Raw genomic sequence first — 23,243 nt, 5'->3', positions numbered from 1 at the left:
AAGGAAAAAAGTCCAACAAAAAAGAAAAAGAAGAAAAGTGTTGAATTGAGAAAGATTAATAATAAAAAAGAATAACCAGTAAACAGGCACAGCGGAAGAAGCCGAGATGAGATAATGCCAGATGTGCCACATTCGGAATAAAGTGACGACTGACGTAGTGGATGCTCTACTCTTTCCCTGGCGTTTGATTTCTCATCCATCTTGCATTTACTTTTCAACTTTAAAAATGTAAGTTACCCATTACTGCTGGTATGCTCATCCTTTCCAGGTCAGACATCCAGACTATACAGACAAAACCCTTCTCTGGTAGGTAAAGCGGTTAGGACGACACTCTGCTGAAATTCCTACAGGCCAGAGGCCTGGCACTTCTGGCCTTCGAAAGAGGGTCAAGGTCTTTCAACAGGAGCACTACACTGAAAACTTTGTACAGGCAATATTCACTGCCATGCCTGGAGGCCCAGAGGGCAAGACCATAGTCGTGGGCGGCGACGGACGATACTATGTAAATTCGGCGTCCTCTAGTTAAAGTGGTGATGCTGACGTGCACGTTCCTTTTCTGCTCCTGATAGAGTACGGAAGCCTCTCAAATCATCTTTAGGATCGCTGCTGCCAACGGCATCAAGCGAATCATCATTGGTCAGAACGCCATTCTCTCTACCCCAGCCGGCTCTGCCCTTATTCGTTCTCTCAATGCTGACGGTGGCATCCTCCTGACGGCCTCCCACAATCCTGGTGGTCCCGATAATGACTTTGGTATCAAGTTCAACACCGCCAATGGAGGACCTGCCCCTGAAGAGGTCACCAATGCCATCTATAAGATCACTGAAACTATTAGCGAGTACAAATCCATGGACTTGCCTGATGTAAGTTTGCTCAATCTATCCCTACTGACAAGGCGTAGCTCGACCTCTCGGAGACAGGAGAATTCCAGCACGGACCACTTGAAGTCATTGTCATTGACCCCGTAGACAAATATGTTGACCTTCTCAAATCCATCTTTGACTTTGAGCTCATTAAAAACTGGCTCCACAACACCTCGCCTAAACCCACTGTCCTCTTTGATGCTCTCAACGGTGTCACTGGTCCTTATGGCCGGGCAATTTTCGTAAAGGAACTCGGCTTGCCCGAATCTTCTATTCAGAACTGTGTACCTAAACCTGACTTTGGCGGTAGTCATCCTGACCCGAACTTGACTTATGCCCATGAGTTGGTCGAGCGTGTTGAAAGGGAGAACATTGGATTTGGCGCTGCTTCTGATGGAGATGGCGACCGAAACATGATTTATGGCAAGGGTGCGTTTGTCACTCCTTGTGACTCTGTTGCCATCATTGCCGATTGGGCCGAAAAGGCTATTCCTTACTTCAAGTCTGGTCTCAAAGGTCTTGCCAGGAGTATGCCTACTTCTGGTGCTATTGACATTGTTGCAAAGAGCAAAGGTGTCGAGGTCTTTGAGACACCTACTGGGTGGAAATTTTTCGGTAACTTGATGGATGCTGGCAGGCTTTCCATCTGTGGCGAAGAGTCTTTCGGAACTGGTTCTGACCATATTCGTGAAAAGGACGGTGTCTGGGCCATTGTTGGTGAGTCGCCAGTTGCCCCAAAAGCGCATGCACTAACGTGATCTAGCCTGGCTTTCCATTCTTGCCGCTGCCAACAAGGAAAAGCCCGGATCTGGCATCAACGATGTGCTCATGGCTCACTGGAAAAAGTATGGCCGATCCTTCTTTTCCCGGTACGACTATGAAGGATGCGAGTCTGAGGACGCTGGGAAGGTCATGGCTCACCTTCGTGAAACGTTTGCATCCTCTGACTTTGTTGGCTCTTCCTTGAAAGCTACTTCATCCGACGTTTCCTTCAAAGTCAAGGAAGCTGATGATTACTCATACAAGGACCCTATCGACGGGTCGCTCTCCACAAAGCAAGGCTTGTACATCAAGTTTGAGGATGGGTCCCGAATCATTTTCCGACTCTCCGACACTGGCTCTTCTGGTGCGACCATCAGGCTGTATGTCGAAAAGTACAGTAAGGACGAGAGCGAGTATGGCAAGGATGCTCAGGATGGACTGAGGCCCTTGATTGAGGTTGCTTTGACACTTTCCAAATTGAAAGAATTTATCGGGAGGGAAAAGCCTAGTGTCATCACGGTAAGTCCTGCCAATCTACGATTTTCATCTGGCTAATGTAACCAAGTAATGTCTCGGCAAGGCATGTCTGTTGGACGGGTCACAAGCCGTTTTACCAAGTATAAAATGCATGTTGTTTACCAATGCCATTATGTCTCAATCAAACGTGTGCCCATGCTTTTAAACAGCTGCAGGCGTGTTGTATTACATCAACAAAACGAACGGAAGAATCTGAAGCGTGAGTCTGGACTCTTGTTCTTTGCCCTGTGTAGGTACAAACGAGTGGGCAAAAGATGTGTCCATGAGGATACCCTGGCCTGCAGCCCGTCGCCCTAGATCTCGACTGGTTCACTTTCAAGACCACCGGGATCCAGCAGGCAGCATGCAGCATGCCTGTTCCATGATGTACGTCCGCCGTTGACACCATCAAGAGCCGTGAAACATCGGAAGCTACTTGTTAGGCTTGCGGAGTTTCCCAATAACCCTTATCCTCTTTTGCTGCATTTCTTTTTTTTTTGCATCTTTCTTTCTCTTTCTTTGTCTATACTTGTCCATTTTTCTTCTCCACATATAACCAACTTTTCCTCAACCCGGGGCCCCATCCCACTGCTGCCACTCTTTTGATTCCACTTCAATCCTCCAAGTTACCGCGCACAGACCGCCTCCGTCCTTTCACTTTTAAAAACGTCAAACGCCATCTTTCGCTCCTTTTGTTTTCTCCCTTGGGGTCGCCGAATCACCGTTGACGTTAAGAAAAGACGGCGATAGATTCAAGAATAGCATCGTCAACAACATCAACACCATCGTCAATAACGGCTGGACCGTATACCATGGATCACTACTACAGTCTCGTCCGGAGACTGGACTATGAGCGCAGAGACGATTGTGTGAGCTGCGATGCTGCAACGCCGGCCTGCAACTGCACGGCGACTGAGAAGTGTATCCTCACGTCGAGGTAGGTGGTTTGGATGGAGGACGAACAGGGCTGACAGCTGGTAGGACGTGTAACCAATGCCCTGCGATTCAGTGCATCAAGAACCCATCGAGTTTGAGCTCGGGAGGCGTGAATGCAGGCATGATTGCAGGTCCTGTCGTCGCGGTGCTTGTCATTGCCAGCCTAGGGCTGTTTTGGTGGTTGAGGCGTAAAAAGGTGTGTTGCTGGGTGTGCAAGCTGTGCGAGGTGCTAACGGAATGACCAGAGACGTGATATGAAGAGGGTTGAGGATCTGACCCAACGGATGCGTAAGGCAGAGTCTGCTGGGATGCAACTCTCTCCTGCCCAATCACCCGCTCCGGGGAGTGCTCACTCTCGTTCACCGAATCGTAATGACTTGCCCTTGCCTCCTCCGTCGGCCACCTCTCGACATTCCCCTCTTCCTCCTGCGCCTGTAAATGCCGAATATTACGATGAGAATGGGGCGACTATCAGGGTCTATGCAAAGAACGGCGCCATCAACGCCGACCCCAAGGCAGACCCGTTCTCAGACAGGCAGAGTGTTTCGACGATGGGAAGCAGTGGTACTGCCAACATTATTCCTATCCAGTGGATCCCGCCATCCAGGTCAGACGACGGTATCTCGAGGATGACTGGGAGTGCACGACAGAGTGCACGGCAGAGCGCAGCCGCGAAGTTGGACGAGGCAAGGCAGAATCTCTTCAAACCGAAACCTACACCTTCTCGGCCCGCACGCTCTCCTGGTTTAGATCTTCGTCTCAACGCTTCCAATACTTATAGCACGGTTGACTCTGACGGCTTGAGGTCACCCGTCAGTTGGAATGATCGGGCCTCGTATCTCTCTGATAATTCCTCTGCTCCGTCCTACTTTTCGGGGACATCTGACTTTCAGTTGGATGCTCCCAAGATCCTCACCTCCAAGCAAGTGCAATATGGGAGGCTGCAGCAGGCCGAGATGCTACAGATTGGGAACAATCATCAGAAAGTAGAGACTGCGAGAACAATGTTGAGTCCGGTTAAGGATGAGGAAGATTCGTTCGACAAACATGCTGCTCGCCAATCGTCTGTATATGAAATATCGCCGATAGACCCCTCCTTCCATTCTGGTCGCTCCTCAGATGCGAGAACGTTGACTCCTACGACTCGCAAATTGGGTGCAGAAGAATTGATTGCAGAGGGGGAGGGCTCATCCGGCGATCTAAGGTTTTCCATGGGAAGCTTGGCTTACAGAGATAGTGTAAGCACAATGGCCACTAACCGATACTTGGCTTCTGCTATCACTGTCCCTGCTGGCCATCCATCCTTGTCAACACCTGTGACTGCCACCATGCTGGGCACCGCCAATGACCAGACGCGAGAAAGTGTGATGTCATCCAAATCGTTTGCCGATTCCGTCTTGGGCGCGTTCCCCATGATTCCTCCAGACCAGAACCGACCTCCTCTTCCTGCTAATGCCAGTGCCATTGCGCGTGGCGAGAATGTTCCTCACTCAACGTCTGTCGACACGCTTGACAAGGTTGTGTCTCGTCCTCCACCCACTTATCGACCTCCTCCTCCTGGTCCTCGTCCACCTAGCTCTGTACGAGGCTCAACAACCCCGCACTATGGTGGGGAGGACAGGGAAAGAACAGAAGGGGGCAAGAAGAGACCCGAAACGCAAACAAGTGTGGCGGACAGTTTCTTAGGATCGTTTCCATTTGTGCCGCCCAACTTGGATGATTTAGCAGGATTGCCTTCACCAAAGAACTAGAATGTTCAATAGAGCTTGGAGACATTGGGAACGTTGGAATTTGTCACAATTTTTGGGTGTATGATTGTTTGGGACTTGTGACGAATTGTACCAGATTTGACGTTATCTTAAGTGAATAGAATGCTTATGCATATGTTGAGTTTGACAAAACAAGTACATACGAATGGCTCGGCTATATCAATTATGGCTACAAGACAATTAAGGCGTCGCTCTAATCACACAGGTTCTCTCTACGACGCTCTCCAACTCGGCTTGTTCTACTTGCTGGAGTCAATCGGCGTCAACTTGTTCAAGCCCATCTCTTCGAGAGAATCCTTGTCGACATCGCGACCTAAAGGCAAAGGTTCATTAGTTCTCAAGAGTACAGAACCAGTCAGAGGCAGGACGAAGGGATCGGCAAGAACGGATACGAGCGACTCTGATTGGGAAGGCAGAATGAAGACTGGCTCCTTCTTTTCTTCTTCCACGGTATTAGAAGGGTATGGCGTACGCGCCGGCTTATTTCGCGGTTTATCTACTGCAGAACTGAGAGCAGTCTCAATGTCATTGCCAAACGAGATGAACGTTGGTCGAGCCGTGAGCGGAGGCGGAGGGAGGGAGACCTTGGTGGGTGAAGGAATGCTGATGGGTGGAGTAGACGCATTTCCTTTACTCTTTTGCTTATTGGCTTTATCAGATGCTCGTGGAGCGTCTTGGGACTGTTGTCGTTCAAAAGGAGAGTTGTGTTTGCCCACTGCATTGAAGCTTGTCGGCATGCGAGTTGTGCTCGAGGGCAAAGACTCACAGGCTTGTTTGAGAGAGCTACTCATTCTCCTTGCAATGGTTGGCATTAGGTCTTGACTGGGAGGCGTCAACGGCCTGAGGCACTATAAGCTTGGGAAGTATAGCGACTCGGATTATACCAACCTGGCTCTGGTCGTTTGGTCAGACATGTTGCGATTGAGAAAAGCTGACTTGTCGTCCTGGTTTATAAAAACCTTCAACCCAGTACACGTGATTAGATATTGCGCCGCAGACAGGCATAGGCGAGGTTGCGTGCGTTTTCAAGGAGGGAAGAGAAGAATGATGAAAATGACGTTTGTGTTTGTTTACCATTATTCCTTTTGCACATTCTGTATCCTACAACGGCCACCAAAACAGGCATAGGTAAGGATGACACTGAGGATAAGTTAGCAACTACATGGCTCTAAATGGAAAGACTCAATACTAAGCGTTTTGATATATCGGCACCTCGTCTTGACTCATAGGTTTTCGAAAGCTTCACAGCGAGTTCATCTCGGTCCTTCAAGCTGTTCGCTGGGCAAGGGAAAGAGTCAGTCGATACTACCTAGGCATACATCCCAAGCTCTTCCTTTTTTCCTAGACACAATTCACCATTCCAAGCATTCTTTCTATTCTTCTCGACATTGAGAGCTACAAAAGAATAAGCCAACTACTGACAACAAATCGTCATCTGTTCTTGACATTTGATCTTCTGTCAATCTTTCAAGCCTTTTCCCGAAACTGGTTGCGAGCGATGGTTTGACTTGCGCATATTTTTCAAAGACTTTTTGTTGGCATATCGAAGCGGAAAGGGGAGAAAGATGGGGGGAAGAGTCGACTGCTGGGCGAAACAGCGAGGGGCTGTTGGTTTGCTTTTGTTCGGCGTCATTGTGTTTGTGTAGGTCGACACGACGATTGGTTTGAAGTTTGGCAAGAATTTTCTGAAGGCACAAGTTGACAATAGTGGTTGATTGCACGTTGGACAACCTTCAATGTGGAGCCAGTTGAGCCAAAACACGACAGCAGAGGCTACATAAATCGACAATTCTATTAGATGTTCTCAAAGACAACCTGTTGCTCCAGACCCAATATAATCCTTGCCCAGCAGTTCTGGAGCAGCACGAATCCCGCGTTCCCTGCATTCCACAATCAGCGATGACTTCGTATAGCTCAGCTTTATCAAAACTCACAACTCATCCACAGCTTTGACTAGGTCATAGTTGATCTCATCGCTTACCACGGAATCCTGCTTGTAGGAAGGATGAGACATGATAAACTGTCTTATCCAGGCAGCAGGTGTCATGAGGTCTCCTGTTTATCATCAGTGATGATTAGACAATAGATGATGATCACACATATACCTTTTGCTCTGTACTTGATCAAATCCAGATATCGCCTCAGTTCACATTTAGTGGCGACATCGACATTCAACGAATTCAAATAGGCATTGACAACACCTAGTAGACCGGCGAAATTATCGCCATTCCCGTTGATAATCTCATTCAAAGTCATCTCATCAAAGTCATCTCCCTCTTCATCATCAATAGGGGTACTACATGAAGAAGTGCTCGAGGATTCACGCTCATAGTGTACTTTATATCCATTGCCATTACTGATATTGCCATCGCCGTTGCCATTGGAGAGTACGCCATTATGTGAACCTTGCGATATGTCTGAGGACAAGGACATCATTGGAGGAGTAGCAGAGCGTGAGGAAGTATTTAATTTGGAGGAAGGACGACCGGTAGGGCAGATGTTGCGACGGAAAAAGAATCTATTGATTCTAGCTCCATCGCGCTGCTGTGCACGTTGCATATTTTCATCCACCTTTTTTTAAGCATTAGCTTATCTGGCATGTTGCTGAGCTATGTTCGGCAAGCACTCACCTTGGAGATTGGCATATAAAAATTGAGATCAAAGCTAATGATCGCTCTGGTGAGAAGAACAATAAAGATCGAGAATGCAGCATTTTCAAAATCTGTCATTTGCACTTCCATACTTCTAAACTCAACTCTCCATCCGATCTTGGAGTAGACAGGCGGGGGCTTGAATCTGACGGTTTGCCAGTTTGTAGATTGAATGTTTTCAAAATGATCCATAGATTCCAGATCGTTTTGGTCAATAGTTTCAGAAAATTGTACAAGAGGATCTCGGATGAACAAATGGCCAATATGATTGGCAAGCTTCTCGTCGATACCTACAACAACATTCAGTATACAGCCTTGTGAATTTCAGAGATAACGTGCCATTATCCATAAGTCTCCGTTTAATCTCTTCATTGACCGGCACATCAATGTCGTGATATTCTTGTTTGTTTCTCTCATCATTGGCGATATACAGGTCGACCGAGTCGTATCTCGATTTGGGTATGCGGTAGTGATTTTCCTTTAAAGGTTTAAGGCCACGCTCCTCTTCGGAGCGGTCATCAACACTTGCGGCGATGACGTTCCATCTGGCGTCAACATCGGCCAACTGTCCCCTAAAAGCAGGGCTCGCTGCAGTCAATGCAAGCTAGCTTGGTGTCAACATCCCAATCTCACAACCATAACACGACTCACCATGATTGGAGCGACCGGTACCAATGCGTCGTACACCCCTCTAGCTTCATCAACATTCCAAGCCTGAAACGTGATCTGCAGGCAACAACATCCCATTCCAAAAGCCATGGCGTCCATATGGATGTATGGCGTCCCAGGAAGAGGCTTTGCAGGGCCGGCTATATAAAATTCAGTCCAGACAGAACATCCAAGTAGACCACAGAGACGTACGGAGATTGATAGTAGATTTGGGCGGAACGTCAAACCCATTGGGGATCACCGTCTTTTCGTCAATGTAAAGAGGCACTCGAATGTCAACTTTGCTACCCCTTCTCTGACGTATGTTGGCTGTCAGAGTACTACAACCAACGTCAGCTCATCCAGTTGAGTTGTCTCACACTCACGGGAATCTCGCATGCGGATTTGTCAACAACTGCCCTACGTATTGACTCCTGCTGCTACTAGTCTCAACGTCTGGCTTTGTCTCAGGGTCGGTAAAAGGGGCATCCGTCACCCCCAATCTAGCCCATGAAGTGAGAGTGATGGGAAGTTCATGATCGTTGAGATGGGACCGAATGATCTCACGACGGAATCGCATGTCGGCCTCTACAGAAACAAGGGAGTAAGGGGTTCCCGAAAAGGGCTGACCCGGCGTCGATTCCAACATGTAACGTCCGTATTCGGGATGAAAGGTTGGAATGGCGGAACTGTTCAGTCATTGTCAATCAGCCCAGGCTCAACCACGACATCCAAGACTTGCCATTCACTGGGTTTATACTTTTCCAGCTCTGGATCAAGTGTTACGCTCTCCAGTTTCCGCAAAATTTCCGTTTGACGCAGACTCAACTTGACCGTCTTGTGCTCATCATCGAAAGAAACCACCATGTACTCTATCTAAGACCGAGTGAGCATCGCCCTATCCAACGTATCATCCATAACCCACCTCATCTCCCCACAGCAATCCTTTTCCCGCCTTGTCTTTCCACTGATTCCATATATTCAAAAATTGAGTGATACCATGCTCGCGGATATATTCAGCAAGAGGTTTCGTCTCTTGCCAAGATAATGGAGTTCCCAGAGCGAGAAGACCCATTCCAATTTAGACGCAGTAGACGCCGACTGCTGGCAGCGACGATTATACACTTGATACGAGATGTCTTTGTCACAGAGGCGGATGATATTACAGATCTTGACAAGAAGTTAGCCAAGCAAAAGCTCTGTACAGATTGGCCAGCAAAAAGAAAGAAGAAAAAGAGTAAAAGGTGAAAAGAATTGTACAACAGAGAATTTGGATAAGAGATAAAAGATAAAGGAATAATTATTTTTTTAAATTATTTTTTTTAAAAAAAGAAAAGGTGACGTACACAAAAATTAATTCGAGATGAACCAAATTCACAATTTATCTTTTTTTTTTTCTCTCTCTTTCTTTCTTCCACTTTATTAGAAAATATTCAAAAAACGAAATATAAATCCAGCCAAAAACTATTGCCTATCTTTTTAAACAAGAAACGAAATGCTTATCAATCGTTACAAAGATTGCCCTTAAACGTTTTGAGAGTGGAGATTGATAAGCCACCGGAATAATACTGACAAATAACCGTTGAGAGTGTGGATGCCTGGATAAAAGTATAGGAAAGCGCAAAAGGAATATGCTTCTGAAGAGGGCGATGGCGTTATAGGACCTCTTTGCTTGTTGTTGAGCGGATCAAAAACTGTTTGGATCAACATTAGGCATGGGAGATGGACTAGAACAGGGTTGATAGGAAGGGATAGGGCTGGTTGTATGTACACGCGAGTATTTTGCTTTTCTGCCTGGCTAAGATTAACTGATGGAAGGTCATGCAGCAGAGAGTAGAGGTAAGCTTCTTCTAATGGCGCCATCTGATGTATGGAAAACTCTGTCTCGTTGATTTTGAGGCCGTTCAATAGATCAATGTGGTTGGCATGTTGATGCCCATGTGGAAGCTCCGTTCATTAACTGCATGCACTACACGATTTCTGTACTCTCTTCCACTTCAACACACCGTCTGATGATTGATACTTATTACATTCGCCAGGCGAGACATTTGGTCAAAAAGAAAGAAAAAAACGATAGCAAGGGTAGACCTTGAAAGATACAGGTTACGACTAGGTCGTGTCATTCTGTCAAACGAAAACGATTATACTTTGAGTTTACAAGCCGGAACGCAGATACCACATATCAGTCCATATCGATATCGCTCTCCCTTCGTGGCCGGTGAGCGCTGTGTTCCTCAAACTCTTCGTCATCATCTTCATCGTCATCGTCATCTTCATCGTCCACTGCATTCTCATTATCCATGTCCGTGTCCATTTCGTGGTCTGCCAACATTGAATGAGGCTGTGTTGATAATAATTAGTGGCATGCAGATAGATATGAACAGTTACTTACCATGAGAGACTCGCCAGTATATGTGAACCCTCTAAAGTTTTCTTGCACACTGCTCGTAAGTGGACTTCCGCCCGCGCCAGGCAAAGGAGGCCTCTGAGCCTTGTTGATTGCTAGACCAGAAATTCCATTGAGACTACCGCCCGGACCAACGTAAGAATGTTTGCCGGGATGGTTGGACCCTTCGTTGTCGCCCCATGGAATGATGCCGGCGTCGAGTAACGAAGAGTTAGTGAACTCGGGATCAAAGTTGGCGACAGACTCGTCAGAGTCGACAATGGGCTTGAATGGAGGGGTAATCTGCTTCTTGTATAATAAATCCCAGTTGATGTTTTTGAAGAAGGGATGTTCCTTGAGTTCAACGGCTCCCCTTCGGGCACCAAGACGGTTTTGAGGGTTTCGGTTAAGTAGCTGGGTGGAAATCAGTTGCGTCTCTGTGATGAAGCAGAAAGAATACATACGCCCTTGACAAATTGCTTGCCGTCATCGCCAATGACATTCTTGGGGAATCTGATTTTGCCGTAGCCTTAATCAAACATCAGCAGTGAGTTTCATACGATGCTTTCATGCTCACAGATCAAACGGTACATTTCTTGAGTCTGTTCGGCGTAGAAGGGACTCCATCCACAACACATTTCAAAAAGTAATACACCCAAAGACCAAAAGTCGACATGTTTACCATAACCTTTTTCGTCGAGCAAGACTTCAGGAGCAAGATACCTGCATCATCGTTCGTCAGCAGTCACCTTTGAAGCAAGATAGACATACTCGGTAGTCCCACAAAATGTATTAGTCAATTTGTCATCCGTCAAGTCAGGCTTGGACAACCCAAAGTCGCACAATGCCACATGACCAGTCGCATCCAACAAGATATTCTCAGGCTTCAAATCTCGATAGACAATATTGTACTTGTGAAGATGTTCCAAGGCCAGAATCAACTCAGCGATATAGAATCTCGCCCTATCTTCACTAAAACGACCTTCTTTCTGCAAGTGCCAGAAGAGCTCGCCACCACACTTGTAATCAGTAACAAAGTAAAGTTCGGAATCAGTTTGGAAAGAAAATTTGAGACCGACAAGGAACGGACAGTCGAGAGAACATTGAAGAATCTTACGTTCACCAATGGTGTGAGCTACTTCCTTCTTGGCGACAATCTCTTTCTTGGACAGTACTTTCATGGCATAAATTCGACGAGTGTCCTTTTTCCGTACTTGGAAAACTCGTCCAAAAGTACCTCGACCGATGAGTTTGAGAAACTCAAAGTCAGATGGTTTAAGCGAGATGGATTTTCTAATAATCTTGTAGGTCATCTGGATCCATACCTCACCAGTGACAATTTCGTCTCCTCGCGTACCGAGCTTGTACCAATTATCAAGCATATAGCCATCCTGAATGACTGGATTGATGTCGAGCATACCAAGGAATCCTTCCCCATCTCTATTTCGGTCATATACGGAAAGATGCAGAGTGGGGTTACTGGAAGTCACATCGCTAAGCAGCCCATGAGCATTACACTACCATAACTGTTTAGATTGCTTACAATGATACTTCTTCTTTCCAAATTGGATCCCCTGGACCAGGTTTACCGAGCCAACTTCCGTTGCTACCCCTGGGCTCTTCGGCTTTAGGAGTCATCACACCGCCTCCGTCATCCTTCTTCTTGCTCCTTCCTACAGCGTCCGCAAAAGCCTTTGAAATTGCGCCGACTCCTAATCCACTCGTGCTCCTACTCAAATTACCAGGAGTACCGATAGGTTGAGGAGTAGACGTGGTAAAAGGTACAGAGGAAACAGAATTTGTGGGATGAGGGGGACGAGAGACATACTCATTTTGTTCAAATTGAATCACAACGTATGGCTGTGGACTTGTACCAGGTGAACTAGACACTGCTAGTCCTCGGGCAGAGATGACCTTGACCTTGAGGGTTCCCCGCGGGCCAGTGCCCCTTGCAAGTGAAGAGGAAGCACCTGTCACAGTCGGTGACCCATCGGCATTTGCTAAATCACCTTGGTTCCCTTGCGATGTGCCTTTGTCAGTCTTGCTCAAAGCCTTTCTCATCTTTGGGGGCTCATGCAGCCCAAAGCCAATGCTACCACTCGATCCAACACTGTCTCCAACGGTGACGCCTGTAGTCGGCTGTCCTGCTCCGGGAGTACCTAGAGGCAAAGACGCAAATCCATGGCTGGTAGGCGTCCGCAAGCCAGTCGCTATGTAGCCTGGGGAAGGAGATTGAGTCCTCTTCTGAGTAGACTCAAGTAAGACATTTGCAGTTCCCTTGCTCAGACCACCAGGACTCTGCGATCCAGTGGCTTCAAACGGGTTCGACTGTGGGGTGGCAGAGGCACGGGGTGTTGCTTGATCAGTGGGCCCTCCAAAAGCGGGAAAAGGCTGGCTGGCAGTGGGATTTGACTGAGCCTGCTGGATAGACGGGTCCTTGGAATGGTGAATGGCATGCGAAGGCCACAATTGCTATCGGCAAACCAAGTCAGCATCGCATCTACCCTACGATAATGGAGCGGCAAGCAAATTTGCCGAGTTCGCCGCAGCCATCGCAACCAACATCTCTACACTCACCTTGACGCCTTTTAGCATGGCGAATATGATTTACAACGATCAAAAAGATGATCCAACTCGCTGAGATGGATAAACGATGAATAAAGTGATTGATGAATACAGAGGATCGATTTACAATCTGGCTCTTGGCAAAAGGAACCAATCAAGCTCTGTCGCAGGTCTTGCCTAGCTTCTCCAAGTATCTACCGAGTCGAGATGAATGCGGTAGAATGAACAAAATGGCGATAAAAAGCAAACAATAATAAAGCAATATGGAAATAAGAAGAGAAAAAGTAAAACGCAAAAAGGCGCTGCAATAAACGAATGGGTAAGATTCCGTTTACGTCATCGTTATTTTTTGAACCCACTTAATGAGAATCTCCGTAGTTCTCGACCCATTACGAAATGTGTATTCACATTACAATTCGTTTGTAATCCATTTCATTATCCGTTTGTAATAAAAGAGGGTCACGCTTGCGCTCTTACGGCAACGACAAAAGGCAACACTCTGCTCTCGAAAATATCGGAACAAGCATAAATAGGGCCACATGCGGTGAAACTGGTAAGCATGACTTGAAGCCAGTCACATTTTGAATCACCTATACGTGGGACATCAAAAAATCATGTACATTGTTCATTAGGTAATCGTATCAGCATGAGCACAAAGCTTTGCTCAAATCAAGGTGGTAGGCATTTCCGTAAGACTATAGCAATTTGCTCAATGGAATACCTAATGCCAGTTTCCAGACCTCTTCATGGCCACCATTGAGCCTTTCTCATCTCCTCAGTGAGGGCATCAATATCTACCATGGATGTCAATATGTGGGTGGGAAAGAGACTGGGAGGCTCACCAAGACCCCGCAGCGTTTCATTTCTGTCGACACCATCTTCTTGTGCCTTTTTGACCACACCAGCAGCGACACGAGCGCTGACCTCTCTAATTCTATCCAGTCTAGGGTAAAGCAAGCCTTTCTCCTTTTCTTCGGGAGTGAGGGCCTCGGAGAGGGAAATGGCAGACGCAGTGATCATACCGTCGGTGATACGTCTTGCCTGAGATTGGAGAGCACCAAAACCGATACCTGGGAACACAAGGAAATTGTTTCCTTGTCCTGGCTCACGGTACTTGCCAGCATATTCTTGTGGGGGATAGGGAGATCCAGATGCAAAAAGGACTCTGCCATTCGTCCATTTGAGGGCATCGGAAAAGGCAAGCTCACATTTTGAAGTAGGGTTGGAAAGGGGGAAGATGATAGACATCTCATTTAATTCGGCCATGCGACGAATGGCAGATTCAGAAAAGGCACCGAAAGTGGTAGAAAGACCGACAAGGGCGGTGGGCTTGACATAGTCAATCACAGACTCTAAAGATGGGTACTCTTTGCCCTCGGTGTCAGTGCGGATAAAGTACTTTTTGTGGGAAGCGATTTTGCCATTGACGACATCTGTTCGCGTAGAGGTGATGAGGCCCTAAGAAGGAATCAGCACAAGCAGCAAAGCGAGACAGATAGATACCTTGGTGTCAATCAGCCAAAACCTCTCCCTGGCCTCATCTTCCGTCAGTCCTTGCATGGTGAAAAAGTTCATCATCTCCTTGGCGACACTACACATATCAGCCAACCGTCAGGCGAAATAAAACCTACCCAACCGCGGCGGAGCCACCACCCAGAAAGACAATCTTATGGTCTTTCAAAGGCTTTCCTGAAGCCTCACTGGCCTGCTTAGCGGCAGCCAAAAACCCAGCAAGAATGACGGAACCGGTTCTATCCCGTATTAGTAACACACGAGACAACCCAACGCACCCTTGGACATCATCGTTGAACATCCTATACGCTTCCTTGTACCTATCCAGGAAGCCAAAGGCCGCCTCAGAGTAGAAATCCTCATGCTGAATGACAGCGTCGGGGAAAGCTTCAGCCACAGCGGCCATAAACTTATCCATAAACTGGGTAGCCTCTTCAAGACCCACACGAGGCTGGCGAAGACCGATGTAGAGAGGATCATCCCGGATGGTTTCATTGTTGGTTCCCATACTTTGCACGTCAGCTCAGCCTCGAGATCACAACTCACTCCAGGACGACTGGAAGGCAGCCGTGGGGATTGACACCACCGCCCGCGACGTAGAGATTCAGCTTGCCAACGCTGATCCCCATGCCGCCAATCCCGAGATCACCCAGGCCCAAGATACGGGAGCCGTCGGTGACCACCAAGATCTGGGGCAGCGATGACAGCGAAGACGCATACTCTTGCAAGATTTCTGGAATACGGTCCTGGTCCTTGATACTGAGGTAGAGACCCTCGGGGCCGGAATAGATCTGAGAATATTTCTGACATCCTTCACCGACCGTGGGAGTGTACTGCAAACGAGTCAACAAAGAGTCCAACGGTAAACATCCAACTTACGACGATCGGAGCACTACCCGAACCCAAGTGTCAGCATTCAGGAACAATGCGCTAACTCAAAAGTTCCAAAAATAACTCGTGCCAACCGTTCACACGACCAGAACTCAATTTCCCCCAAAAAACGCGATAGAAACTCACAGGTTGATCAAATCGTCGCGCAAGGCTGAGAAATACAAATTTGGGTCTTCCCTCCTCACCTTGGACAGATGGACATGCTTCAGCAGCGGTGTTGGCAGGTTGCGTAGATGCGCCTTGAGACGCAGCAAATTTTGCTCCGACGTAATGACAGGGTGAGGAGAAGCTAAGGTCCAGTCAGGCTGGCAGCTCTCGCAACGACAAGACAAACTCACTCGACCGAGGAGCCTTGATGGGACTGTCGGTGGACAGTGTTCTGGTAGCAATCGGCATGGTATGGTGTGGTAATATGAAGCGACGTTGGGAGACAATGCACCTCGTGTTGGGCGTAGTACTATACCTCGCTATGGAAGCCTTTGCTGAGATGGTGAAGAGAGCTGATGGTACGTGATAACGGAAAGCACAATGTTGTATCTTTTGTAAAGGGGAAAAAGGAATTCGACCCATCCCAGCGTCCTATATATATACCTTTCCACAGGCCTGGACTCTGTGTGGTTGACCACGACAAAGCTACGGTGATTTTCGGTTGAGATGGGAGATGGGAAAAAAAAAAAAAGCAATGCTAAAAAATGTCGACCAAAATTCGAAACAGCAGACTGATCGTTCGAAATAACGGCAAGCCTCCACATTTTCTCTCCCGATTTCTTCCGAGGCGGCGTGTGCCGCCGAATAATGAAAGTGGCAACGCGTGACGCGTCGGGCTGAGTCAACTTTTATTTTTATATTTATTTTTATTATATTTATTATTTATTTTTATTATACGCGTTTTTTCGCCACCCGCATGAAATGTCTCAACAGCTGGGGCTGAGTTTTAAAGGTAAGTCCACTGGGACGGCTCGCCACGTGGCTGAGTCCGGACAGAGATTGGTGATGCCATTTCATCTTTTTGTGGGTTATTTTTTATTTCTCTTTTGTTCATTGTTTCTCATTCTTGACAGTGGAAATCGCCCTCCATACGATTCTGTGCATTCGCCAGGTGTATCCGCCAGAGACTTTTGCACGGCGGAGAGCACACGGTGTGCCAGTGTACCAGAGTCGTCATCCGGACGTGAGAGCGTACGTTGCAGGGGTGGTAGCAAGCCTGGGAAGAGAGATACAGGAAGGGAGACTGAGGCGGATGACGGTGGTCGTGAAGGACGTGCAGACGGGGCAGCCGCTGGAGAGGATGATCTTTGACGTTGGGTATATCTCTGGGCTGGATGGTAGGAAGGATGTGGGGTGAGTGCGTTGGGACGCGCTAGTGGTGTGCTGATGGGCGTAGGTTGGTGGGAGCACCCAATGCCGACGAGTTGGGCCTCATGCTGCGCGGATTTCTCATCCGGTTGTCAGCGTTGGATGGGCAGCTACAGGATAACAAGGAAGAGTGCACGTTTGCGGTGATCGTCGAGACAACGGATGGACGCCAGCCATCTGCAAATGAGACGGGTGTATGTCTGTTGTCTTGGGTGCTGCGGTGGCTGATCAGCGCAGGAGGTGAGCCCATGGGTACCCGCTCTGGCGTCCGACACGCTTCGTCCTGGATTGGCCCAGGATGGGTGTTGTGAAAAGCATGAGCCGTTGCTGAACGTCAAGGCGGTCGAGACTGGCGTGATTGATGTAAGGCAAGCGATGTTGGCAGGCGCTTACGGTGATTAGTTGCGGCTGGTAGTGCAGGAGTGTGCAGCAAAGATGAGTGTAGAGCATTCGCAGGCGTGATGGATATATGAGGTGGTAGGTTGGATGGTCTCGAGCCTTTGTCATGCGTCGTGTTTCCTTCGTGCATGAAGCTGAGAGGCTGCATGCATGCATTTTCCACTTACACATCTCTTTCAGCATCCTTTACACAGTGGTGCTCGCTTTATCTTATCTTATCGCCGCGTATCGGTTATCTGTCTCGTGGCGGGATAGCCGAGCATTGGCTCAATTTAATTGAGCCTCCGCTATCATCAACTATGTGATAATGAATCACTCTGATTTCTTTAAATTTCTTACTTACTTTGGACTTTATCAATCTACAAATCATGTCGAAATTATTCATTGGAACCTTTGTTGACACGCCAAGTTCTAGCGAGCTGAGAATTAGAAGGGACCATCTACTCGGTACGTCAAATGCTCCGAGTTTGGGTTCTGACGAGTTGGGTAGTGGTTGACGACAAAGGCTACATCTCTCACATCGCTCCTGCTTCTTCTCGCGAGTCACAGGCTATCCTCTCTGGCGATGTGCAGCCTACGAGACTTGGGAGATACTCTTTTATCCTTCCTACCTTTGCTGATCTCCATCTACACGCTCCACAGTTCCTCTACGCAGGGACTGGCTTGGATCTTCCTCTGTTGGAATGGTTAGAGAAATATGCCTACAAGGCAGAGGAGAGGATTGACGAGGACGAGAATCTTGCGAGAAGAGTGTATGGCAGGTTGTTGGAGCGACTGAGGGAGAATGGGACTGGGTGTGTCGTGTTTTTTGGGACGATTGGGATCAAGGCAAAGTCAGTCGTGCCGTTACATCGTACAAGTGGCTGTTGACAACTATCGCAGTCTTGTTCTCGCCAGAATAGCTCAAGAAACTGGTATCAGAGCCTTTGTTGGCAAGCTCTCCATGGACTTATCACCTGTACGTTCATCGACGGCTTTCTCAAGCTGACGCGTGTAGCGTCCGACGTATGGAGAATCATCTTTTGAAGCCTCTCTTGCCTCTCTTAATGACTTTATTGACTCTATGGAGTCTTACCTGTCGCAATTCCCACCACACAGACGTCTTGTGCAACCCATTATCACTCCTCGCTTCGTTCCTGTTTGCTCTGATAAGCTTCTTCAAGGTTTAGCTCAAGTGGGAAAAGAACGGAATGTTAGAATTCAGAGCCACATGTGTGAAGGACGCGATGAGATTGATCTAGTTCTCAAGTGTCAAGGTATGGATGACGAGAAGGTGTTTGACAAATTTGGACTGCTGGGGAAAAAGACGCTTCAAGCGCATGTCACTTATCTCACAGAGCAAATGTCTAAGCTTGTCAAGGATAGAGGCGTAACCATTGCCCACTGCCCACTTTCAAACCAGTACTTTTCGGAGCGTCAGTTTCCTCTGCGGGAAGCCCTTGACGCAGACCTTTCGGTGGGTCTCGGAACGGATATCGCAGGCGGTTATTCGCCTTCTATACATACAGCAATGAGGCAGGCCGTCATTATCTCTCGTATGCGGGAAGGCGACCGATGTGAGAAGCATGGATGTAGCTTTGGGACTATGAAGAAGGAAGAAGAGGGCGGAGGCCGGAACTTGAGGATAAATTGGAAAGAGGCGATTTGGACAGCCACTAGGGGCGGTAAAGTTGGCATGGGTCTCAACGGAGCGTTGGATGTAGGAATGGAGTTTGATGCTCAACTGAGTTCGTATATTGGATTGTCGCGTATTTTATGTCGCTCATTGGAACTTTAGTTGAAATAGCGAACGATGAAAACCTAACTGGCACAGGTCCCCTCGACTTTTTTGAACTCGTCGCGGAAGATGCGAATAGCGAAGAGTGGTGGATAGATGCGCTTGAAAGATGGTGGTCCAGTGGCGATGGCAGCAATAGAAAAGGAATGTGGACACAAGGTGTACAGATACTTTAGAATTCTATCTTCTTTGCCTTGTTATAACCTTCAGATGCACCAATGCATACCGTTATTTGCCTACAACATGCCCAGGACGACCGAGCCTGTGGCGTTAAATCATAAGACAACATCTTGTTAAGCTCTAGAGCTTAACATCATTAGCAAGCACGCTCCAAGGATGCTCAATCTCGCCAGTCTGGATAGCAGTAATCTTATTCAACAATCCCTCGGCAATGGCGCCGAGGCCATTTGGACCTGTAGGAATAATAATGTCCCTCCCCTCATAACCAATTTTGTCAACAGCCGATACAACGGCAGCAGTACCTGTGCCAAAGACCTCTACCAAAGTGCCATTCTTTTCGGCTTCAACAAGATCAGCCATAATCAGTTTGCGTTCAGAGACAACAAGCTTGCTGGGAAGACCAGAGATAATATTCTTTCCAGAAGCATGCTCGCGAGCGAGTTGAAGAGCAGAGTCTCGTGTCACACCGGGAAGGATAACGTCGTCCAATGGAGGAGTAATCAGTTCCACCGCTTCGTGCTTATCAGTGATTTAGTGATATTGGCATTTGAGCTAGACTCACTGCCATCCGCTTGCTTCAAAGCTACAAACAAGTTCATAGTCCCAACCTCTGTCAAGACGTGCTCAGGGCCGAGTAACCAAAGATTCTGGCTGTAACCCTCTTTTGCAGCTTCAGCTTGAGGAACGATACCAGGAGCATAGCTATACAAGCCTGAAATTAGAAGGTTCTCAAGAATGGATGGATACTTACTTAGCACCAAGCTTATAGCTACCAGTACCTCCAGGAGCGGCACGAACATATTTTGTGGTGGCCATTAATTGCACAGGCTTAAATCCTGAAGCATAATAGGGTCCTGCAGGAGAGCAAATGACAAACAGTAAGGCGTCGTTGGAAGGTCCAACACCGAGAGTATTTTGTGTACCAATCAATGTAGGTCGAATGTACAATGAGTATCCCTTCTCCATGGGAATCCAGTCTGATTCAAGCATGACAAGCTTTTTGATCAGCTCGGTAAGGGCTTCGCCATCGAAGGTTGAGAGAGCAATACGGGCGGCACTCTAATATGATGAGCATAACCCATTGTTATAAGCTGAAACCACAACCTACTTTGTTCATTCTCGCCATGTTCATATCCGGCCTAAATAGTCTCACAGAGCCATTTTCTTGTTTATAGGCCTTCATACCCTCAAACAATGCGAAACCATAGTGGAAAACGGAAGAGGAAGGGTCAAGTTCCAATGGTCCGTCTGGAAAACACACATGAATATTTGACCTAGTATGGCAAGACAAAACATACAAGGCTTAATTTCGGGAGTTCCCCAGCCACTGTCTCTTGACCATGGGATGGTAAGCATATGGTCGGTAAAAGTTCGGCCAAAGACAAGTGTGGAAGGAGCAGGACGAGTTTTTGGGTTGTGAGTCAGGCGGATTTTTAGCAGTGAAGGCTACTAGTGTTAGACCAGTCATACGCTCTGACCTATAGCTCAAATACCAGCTTACATCAATGTCGGGCGATTGAATGGTCTTTCCAGTCACAATGTCCCTTATGGGTTGGGAAGAGTCCTTGCGAAATCCTCTCGACTGTACACGTACAGATGCACTAATGGTTGAACGCGAGATGGCATATTGACGGAAAGAGCGAGGGATTGCTATAAACAGGTTTAGCCTAGACATTTTGTAGTTATCTTTCTTTGATGTGAATGTAAAAATGTAAATGAGAAAGTAAAGATTAATATTTATCTATCAATAGATGATAATATCGAGTCACTAAAAAATGGGTCACGTGACTCGGAGCTGACCCATCAAGAATTCGGGTTGATTATCTACCAATACAGTTGATTCAAATATAAGTTATTCTATTTTATAATTTTATCATTTTTCTATTCCGTGGTTTCCTGCAGCTACAACTTACACAAAGATGACTATCGTCGTATACTGGGCACAAAAGCCGTCTTGACGACTTTGTTTTGCTCAAACAAGACATAATACTGTTACAAAAAGACATGATCCATCAACAAAACCTCTCAAGTAGCAAAGAGAAAAGAGATATCTTGATTGCCTGACTGAATCCGACCTTGTGTTCTATAAAACTTGACAAGAGCTTTTGGTTGTTTGTGAGAACTTTGAGAGCGGCTGGATAAAAGTGCTTCACTGAACAACGTCCAAATTGAAGTTCAAAACTAGATAATTGTTAACCAAATGAAACGGTGTGCAGCTCTTCTCCCAATCTTCTCATCAAACTGTTCCTCCCCACTGCTCAACCCAAGTCAAAATCTCACCACAGCTAGTATATCAAACTTACTTTTTATCAGAAGGTAACCCTCTATCAATTCTGAGCTCCCTAGAGTGTACCCTAACACTGCTTACAACATCACAGGGTCTGGCAATATTGAATGCGGTATCTAGACCGCTCTGGTTCCCTACTACCTACAAAACAGAGTCTCCTCCTTGTCCTTTAGCGGCCGAGTCAACGACAGCTTGAAGTTCTGGCGGAGAAACAGGAATTGGGTCGCACTTGCTAGCTAGCTCACGACGTGTCTGAGTAGGGACGACGCCAATGACCTTCTCAAAGAGGGTGAACGCCGAAGTAATCGCACAGAGTCCGACCTGAATCAGTTTGAGTTATCCGTCTAGCTGCCTCGTAGACAAACTTGCAGGCCCACATCCTATCACGACACTTACCCTTTTCTCTCTCCCATTCCTCCTCACATCTAACTCTCCAGGAGCTTCCACGCGTGCCAGGCTGCACCATATCTCATAGGCAATATATCAGCCATCAGCAACATCAACCCTTCGAGAAGATGAGGCAACTCCAATAGTAAGCAAGAGGACGCTGTAGAGATGCAGACGTAAGCCGCTTGGCAACCAGGCAACGATGGTGTACCAAGGAGGGCGAAAGAAGTACACCTAACTGTGTTGGATTCGTTGCAATTGAAGCATGTACCTATCAGGCCTTGTAAGTTTTTCTTTTCCATATCACCCGTTATCCACGAAATACCGCAAGAGACAGTAAATAACACAGCAACGATATCGCCTATCTGGAATTATTGAACATCTTTTCCCTTCTTCACGATACTTCCCACGACTTTGTGGTCCGTCACGAAGTCTTTTCAGCATCCTCCCGACCACAGTAGAGAGGGAGATCAGAATCCGTCACTATTGATCAGCTACGCTGCTCCAATCATGGCAACACAGATAATAGACCGCATAGCACTGTCAGATAAACTTTGATAATGACTTCTCCTTCACTCTCTAGTCTGGGCATTGGGATCTTTTCGTCTGAAACTTCATTGGGCCATTTCAAGACGATAGCGTCTATCAATGGAGGCAAGTCAAACTCTTGCATGCTTTTGTACTTTGGGAATATAATTGTAAGCTATCTCAAAGATTACGTTGAATACTAAAGTTAAATAGAAATTTCTATTAATACATAGAACAATCTCTAAAGAGATTCAAACCCAGTGCCTACAGTTACCATCCGGTTCATATCGGGCCGAAATTACCGAAATTACAACACAACGATGGCCGTCGGCCTTGTCCACCACACATTTTATATATACATAAGATTTATTGATTGACAAAGATGGCTTTCTTTCCACCGTATAGCTATATGTCTGCTCCTTCGGCTTGATCTTGCAAGGAGCCTGGCGCAACACTTCTCGCCAACACCCAAGATATACTGCAAAAGTCCTTTCACCGTGGTCAACTCAAAACATTGAATAGTCGCCATACTGCCTTCCATTAAAGCGTTTGATGGACGACTCATAGACAAGCTGCGACACGGGAGCCCGGATTGGTGGAGTCATTGGAAAGAAAGAGGCACTTATGAAGGGAAAGCCATCTCAAACCAGTCGCCGATTACATCACAGACGTCAAAGTCATCCTTCCAAGCAAATGGCCTTTGAATTGACGTACCAATATGGCATTATGACTTTTCTTCCTTTGTAATACGTCACGATTTGCAGCTTCTTGCTTTGCGTCATATGGGTTGCGTTCTGGATAGAGGTGGTGAAAGATGGTATATAAGGGCG

At 47.1% G+C, this 23,243-nt stretch overlaps 10 protein-coding genes across 10 annotated transcripts; 4 read left to right on the top strand and 6 right to left on the bottom strand.

Annotated features, from left to right (window-relative positions):
• Positions 1-251: 251 nt before the first annotated feature.
• L203_106054 (uncharacterized protein) lies at positions 252-2,193 on the top strand (the record flags this gene model as incomplete). Its single annotated transcript, XM_066215414.1, has 6 exons — positions 252-306; positions 351-502; positions 570-863; positions 932-1,580; positions 1,627-2,144; positions 2,191-2,193. The coding sequence occupies 6 exons, from the start codon at positions 252-254 to the stop codon at positions 2,191-2,193; spliced, it is 1,671 nt and encodes a 556-aa protein (XP_066071511.1).
• A 760-nt stretch (positions 2,194-2,953) lies between these two features.
• On the top strand, positions 2,954-4,828 carry L203_106053 (uncharacterized protein; the record flags this gene model as incomplete). Its single annotated transcript, XM_066215413.1, has 3 exons — positions 2,954-3,078; positions 3,123-3,273; positions 3,323-4,828. 3 exons carry the CDS (start codon positions 2,954-2,956, stop codon positions 4,826-4,828), a joined length of 1,782 nt encoding a protein of 593 aa, XP_066071510.1.
• Positions 4,829-5,085: 257 nt separating this feature from the next.
• Positions 5,086-5,760, bottom strand: L203_106052 (uncharacterized protein; the record flags this gene model as incomplete). Its single annotated transcript, XM_066215412.1, has 3 exons — positions 5,086-5,561; positions 5,613-5,686; positions 5,735-5,760. The coding sequence occupies 3 exons, from the start codon at positions 5,758-5,760 to the stop codon at positions 5,086-5,088; spliced, it is 576 nt and encodes a 191-aa protein (XP_066071509.1).
• Positions 5,761-6,650: 890 nt separating this feature from the next.
• Positions 6,651-9,220, bottom strand: L203_106051 (uncharacterized protein; the record flags this gene model as incomplete). Its single annotated transcript, XM_066215411.1, has 10 exons — positions 6,651-6,726; positions 6,781-6,901; positions 6,952-7,417; positions 7,477-7,787; positions 7,837-8,101; positions 8,149-8,306; positions 8,359-8,486; positions 8,532-8,834; positions 8,888-9,021; positions 9,071-9,220. The coding sequence occupies 10 exons, from the start codon at positions 9,218-9,220 to the stop codon at positions 6,651-6,653; spliced, it is 2,112 nt and encodes a 703-aa protein (XP_066071508.1).
• Positions 9,221-10,327: 1,107 nt separating this feature from the next.
• Positions 10,328-13,126, bottom strand: L203_106050 (uncharacterized protein; the record flags this gene model as incomplete). Its single annotated transcript, XM_066215410.1, has 7 exons — positions 10,328-10,486; positions 10,538-10,945; positions 10,996-11,060; positions 11,109-11,254; positions 11,303-12,025; positions 12,075-13,003; positions 13,109-13,126. The coding sequence occupies 7 exons, from the start codon at positions 13,124-13,126 to the stop codon at positions 10,328-10,330; spliced, it is 2,448 nt and encodes an 815-aa protein (XP_066071507.1).
• Positions 13,127-13,840: 714 nt separating this feature from the next.
• On the bottom strand, positions 13,841-15,116 carry L203_106049 (uncharacterized protein; the record flags this gene model as incomplete). Its single annotated transcript, XM_066215409.1, has 4 exons — positions 13,841-13,890; positions 13,939-14,554; positions 14,600-14,687; positions 14,887-15,116. 4 exons carry the CDS (start codon positions 15,114-15,116, stop codon positions 13,841-13,843), a joined length of 984 nt encoding a protein of 327 aa, XP_066071506.1.
• Positions 15,117-15,150: 34 nt separating this feature from the next.
• Positions 15,151-15,895, bottom strand: L203_106048 (uncharacterized protein; the record flags this gene model as incomplete). Its single annotated transcript, XM_066215408.1, has 4 exons — positions 15,151-15,441; positions 15,488-15,500; positions 15,626-15,788; positions 15,838-15,895. 4 exons carry the CDS (start codon positions 15,893-15,895, stop codon positions 15,151-15,153), a joined length of 525 nt encoding a protein of 174 aa, XP_066071505.1.
• Positions 15,896-16,408: 513 nt separating this feature from the next.
• L203_106047 (uncharacterized protein) lies at positions 16,409-17,257 on the top strand (the record flags this gene model as incomplete). The annotated part of the gene is made up of 5 exons (XM_066215407.1): positions 16,409-16,439; positions 16,484-16,510; positions 16,561-16,840; positions 16,884-17,049; positions 17,093-17,257. The coding sequence occupies 5 exons, from the start codon at positions 16,409-16,411 to the stop codon at positions 17,255-17,257; spliced, it is 669 nt and encodes a 222-aa protein (XP_066071504.1).
• A 365-nt stretch (positions 17,258-17,622) lies between these two features.
• Positions 17,623-19,207, top strand: L203_106046 (uncharacterized protein; the record flags this gene model as incomplete). The annotated part of the gene is made up of 5 exons (XM_066215406.1): positions 17,623-17,701; positions 17,745-18,087; positions 18,137-18,182; positions 18,252-18,981; positions 19,032-19,207. 5 exons carry the CDS (start codon positions 17,623-17,625, stop codon positions 19,205-19,207), a joined length of 1,374 nt encoding a protein of 457 aa, XP_066071503.1.
• A 124-nt stretch (positions 19,208-19,331) lies between these two features.
• Positions 19,332-22,558, bottom strand: L203_106045 (branched-chain amino acid aminotransferase; the record flags this gene model as incomplete). Its single annotated transcript, XM_066215405.1, has 13 exons — positions 19,332-19,723; positions 19,774-19,913; positions 19,963-20,270; positions 20,320-20,459; positions 20,510-20,657; positions 20,713-20,861; positions 21,277-21,392; positions 21,515-21,592; positions 21,644-21,819; positions 21,895-21,955; positions 22,003-22,156; positions 22,211-22,250; positions 22,439-22,558. The coding sequence occupies 13 exons, from the start codon at positions 22,556-22,558 to the stop codon at positions 19,332-19,334; spliced, it is 2,022 nt and encodes a 673-aa protein (XP_066071502.1).
• Between the last annotated feature and the right edge of the window lie 685 nt (positions 22,559-23,243).

This window comes from Cryptococcus depauperatus, chromosome 8 (assembly GCF_001720195.1).
Source record: "Cryptococcus depauperatus CBS 7841 chromosome 8, complete sequence".
Taxonomy (NCBI): Eukaryota; Fungi; Basidiomycota; class Tremellomycetes; order Tremellales; family Cryptococcaceae; genus Cryptococcus; species Cryptococcus depauperatus.
The sequence above is the reverse complement of the archived record's forward strand: the minus strand, read 5'-3'. Positions and strand labels throughout refer to the sequence as shown.